The sequence below is a fragment of the Gossypium arboreum genome, chromosome 13 (genome assembly GCF_025698485.1).
Source record: "Gossypium arboreum isolate Shixiya-1 chromosome 13, ASM2569848v2, whole genome shotgun sequence".
Taxonomy (NCBI): Eukaryota; Viridiplantae; Streptophyta; class Magnoliopsida; order Malvales; family Malvaceae; genus Gossypium; species Gossypium arboreum.
The window spans coordinates 4,395,854-4,399,526 of record NC_069082.1 but is presented as its reverse complement, the minus strand read 5'-3'; the positions used below and the strand labels follow the sequence as shown (position 1 = coordinate 4,399,526).

Sequence of the window (3,673 nt, the reverse complement as noted above, 5' to 3'; positions counted from 1 at the left end):
AAAAAATAAAACCCTAAAATGGGCTACAATAATGAGTCCTCTTTTTACTTTTTACAACGTTGAGTCCTCTTTTTACAAACGTGAGGAGTAAGAGGAAAGGGAGAGATGGTAGGGGTTGAAATAATGAGAAGTAAGAGGGAAGGCGATGATGGTGGGTGTTGGACACAACGATGACAATAGTTAGAGGGGAAGAGAGAAAGAGAAGAAGAAAGAGAAGATTGAAACAAAATGAAAAAAAAAATTGTTAAACAATTTAGTTTATAACTGACGTTACCTCGGACTTATGTGGCACGCCAAATAGATTACTTAGTTGACTTACAGTTTAATTAACAGTTAACTCACATTTTCCTTTAAAACTGAATTAATTTTTAAATAATCGTAATGTTGAGTGTATCGATAAAAAAATAATAATTAAGAACTCAAACCTATAAACGTGAAGGTGTTTTATTTTTTTAAAATAAAGTTGATCATTCATGTCCTTCGAGCAAGACTTCATTAATCAACCTATCCAGATTCAACAAGGACGGTCCATCCAAACACGCAGCTTTTTCAGCTTTTCTCTTCCATTCCATGGCGTTTTCCCTCATCTCCTCCCCTTTCTTTCCTTCCATCAGCTCCCTCACCAGCTTTTCCACTTTCTCCCTCTTCACATCGTTGTCGATTTCCATGCCGATACCCCATTCATTACAAGCGAACCAACAATTCGTTTGTTGCTCCGCGAAGAACGGCCAAGAAACCATCGCCACCCCACTCGAAATGCTTTCCACAGTCGAATTCCACCCGCTGTGCGTCAAGAACCCGGCCACCGCGTTATGGTTCAGTACTTCCTTTTGCGGGCACCAGCTCGCCATGAAACACCGGTCTTTAGTTTCCTCGATGAATTCCGGCAGAAAAATGGCGGAATCCCCCCGTACCAAATCGGGTCTAATGATCCACAAAAAAGGTTTTTTACTATTAGCCAAACCCCAAGCGAATTCAACCATTTGATTCACCGTCATCACCGTGATGCTCCCGAAATTAACGTAAACGACCGATTTGGGTTCTTTTAAATCCAGCCATTGCAAACATCGATGCTCTTCTTTCCACAGGTTGGACCCCATGGAGCTTAAAGGCGACGACGGTGGGATGTGGTTGAGGAGCAAGTGAAGGGGTCCAATAGTGTAAAATTTAGGGAAGATAGAGGAGAGAGCTTTGACGACATCATGTTCCAATTCATCGAAGGTGTTTACGATAATGGCGGAAGCTTTGGAAGCTCTTTCGCACTCCGTCGCAAAGAAATTCAACATTATATCGTCTGGATTCGTTGTTCGAACAAAGCTTGGAAGGTCCCTTATACGGATGTTTTTCAGGCCCGGGATCCAGTCAATGACGGTATCCAAATACCCGTTTGTCAAATAGGATTCATCTGCCCAATGATGAAGAAATTGTTAGGGGTCAAATTCAGAATTCAGTCCTTTTACTATGCTAATATTCGATATTTACTCCTGTAATTTGATATAATTTTGTTTTTATTTTATAATATTATTAATTAGTTGAAATTATTAACATCATCATTTCACTTAAATACTGATGTGGAATACTTTTAAAATGAATGCTTAAGGATGCATTTTAAGAAGAAAATAATTAATTTTTTATTTTTATTTGTCACAATTTTAGTTGTTAAAAGTGATTAAGTGAATTTTTTCACTGTTATTCTGCCACAAAATTAATTCCATATGAAAATTGAGTCAATCAGTCAACTGATAATAAATATGCATAAAAATAAAAGGATTAAAGGTTTTTTAATTAAAAATATTAGAAATAATGGAAAAAAATTCAAATTTCAGCCTAAAACATGCTTACATCTTTTAAAACATTTTACTCAAGAAAATTTAATTTTATTAATTATATGTACTAATTAATAACAATAAATCAAATATCTGAAATTAAACTATAAGGATTAAATCTTAAATTTATAGCATAGTAGAGGGACAATAGCCAAATTTAACCAAAAAGTTTGAAAGAAAAACCAGAGTTTTGTACCTTTCAATGGTGTAAAACCCTCATCAATAAGCCGTCGGAAATGGCAATAAGCCAAGAAACCACAAGCACTGGGTGTCCAAAGCAACACACTGGGAATCCCTAACTCTTTAGCCGCCTCGAGAGTGAACGACATGCTCCCATCAGCGACGATACAAGTGACCGGAGGGACACCGGAATTAACATTTAGCTCAACAAGGAGTCGGCGAAAGGGAGCCAAACAATGCTTGCTAGTGGAGTCACAAAGCGCGGGGATGTCTTGCGTGGCGTCGATGTCGGGCGGAGGAAGGCCGTCGGGGATTGTCTCGAACCGGAAGTCAGGCAAGCCGTCGAGGGCGTGGGGGCCCCTGGATTTGAGCAAGCGTTTGTGGTTGTACTCGGTGTTGACGAAAGTGATGCGGAAGCCTTTGAAATGGAGGAGTTTGGCCACTTTGAGCATCGGGTTTACGTGACCTTGTGCCGGGAAGGGGATGCATACTGCATGGGGCTTGTTAGGTAATGAAATGGGTGCCATATTTTATCTCTTTCTTCCTTGGTGTGCCTTACAACAATGGTGGAAACCCTATCTTTAAAGGAAGCACCAAGTGTTTAAGCCATATATTTTAGTGCTTGAAATTATTTATAGGGTTAATTCTACTATTGGTCCTCAAACTATGAGTCAAATTTTAAATTGAACCCAAATTTCAGATCATTCCAATTGAATTTCAGACTAAAGTATAATACTAATTATGTTCAACTATCATCTTAGCCTTAATTGTCAACTTGGAGTTGGCTTGGTTCATCTCTTAATAATGTATGAATTAATAAATATGTTTATATATATTAGATTCAGTTTGAAGATTCAATTGGATTGTTTAAATTTTAGGAACCAATGCAAAAATTGATTTATGGTTTGGACATGTTTGCTACTTACGATTATTGTTTTCTAAAATAAATCATTAGTTAATAGAAGTGCTTGATGGAAGTTTTCAGTATGACTTGCATTGCAAAAGATTCTGCAAACCAAAATACAAACAATACCAATATTTTTTATGCAGTCCCTACACCAATATTTTTTTATAAGAATAGTGATTTGTTGTATTTTAAATTATATTTTTAAAATTAAAAATAATAAAGGACGTGTTCTACTAACAAGTTTTCAAATTTTGTAAAGGACAAATTCAAAATTATACCTTAATATAGCATAAATTGTGATATATATAAGTTTGTCTTCTTGTACTATGCATAGATTAGTTGTATAGAATTCAAAGTATAAAGTTATGCTGTAATAACCTGAAATCAACGTTCAACATCTTCATTTTCTCCTACAAGTTTTTACAATCATTATTAAAAATTGATTGCTGAAAAAAAAATCTATTAATATTTTAAATAACTTACAAGGCTGGTTAGAGCATTATTATTGTCCACTTAATTTATTAATGCTTCTTAATACACAATACATTATTTAATTTTGATACCTTTGTATATTTATTTTGTTTAAAGAGATCTATATTTTAGGAATCCAAATTATGATCAAATGTTCACTAGGATTTAATTAAAATTTAGGTAATTTTAAAATTAGAAATGATTTATTATGTTCATTAAATAGGTAAATTATCTAGTTAGTGACCCGATTTTTAGGGTGTTTTATTTGGTCACCCAAAATAAAATCATT

General features: G+C 35.0%; 1 protein-coding gene across 1 annotated transcript; it reads right to left on the bottom strand.

Moving 5' to 3' along the window:
• Positions 1-252: 252 nt before the first annotated feature.
• Positions 253-2,584, bottom strand: LOC108463037 (7-deoxyloganetin glucosyltransferase-like). Its single transcript, XM_017762977.2, has 2 exons — positions 2,023-2,584; positions 253-1,405 (listed from the first exon to the last, which is right to left on the bottom strand). The coding sequence occupies exons 1-2, from the start codon at positions 2,531-2,533 to the stop codon at positions 468-470; spliced, it is 1,449 nt and encodes a 482-aa protein (XP_017618466.1). The 5' UTR covers positions 2,534-2,584; the 3' UTR covers positions 253-467.
• Positions 2,585-3,673: the final 1,089 nt, after the last annotated feature.

Bases quoted from the DNA above. Each gene is read 5' to 3' on its own strand.
- LOC108463037 (XM_017762977.2), bottom strand. From the start codon at position 2,533: ATGGCACCCATTTCATTACCTAACAAGCCCCATGCAGTATGCATCCCC. The intron at 1,406-2,022 runs GTACAAAACTCT...ATCATTGGGCAG, and splicing joins GGGTTTTACACCATTGAAAG to ATGAATCCTATTTGACAAAC.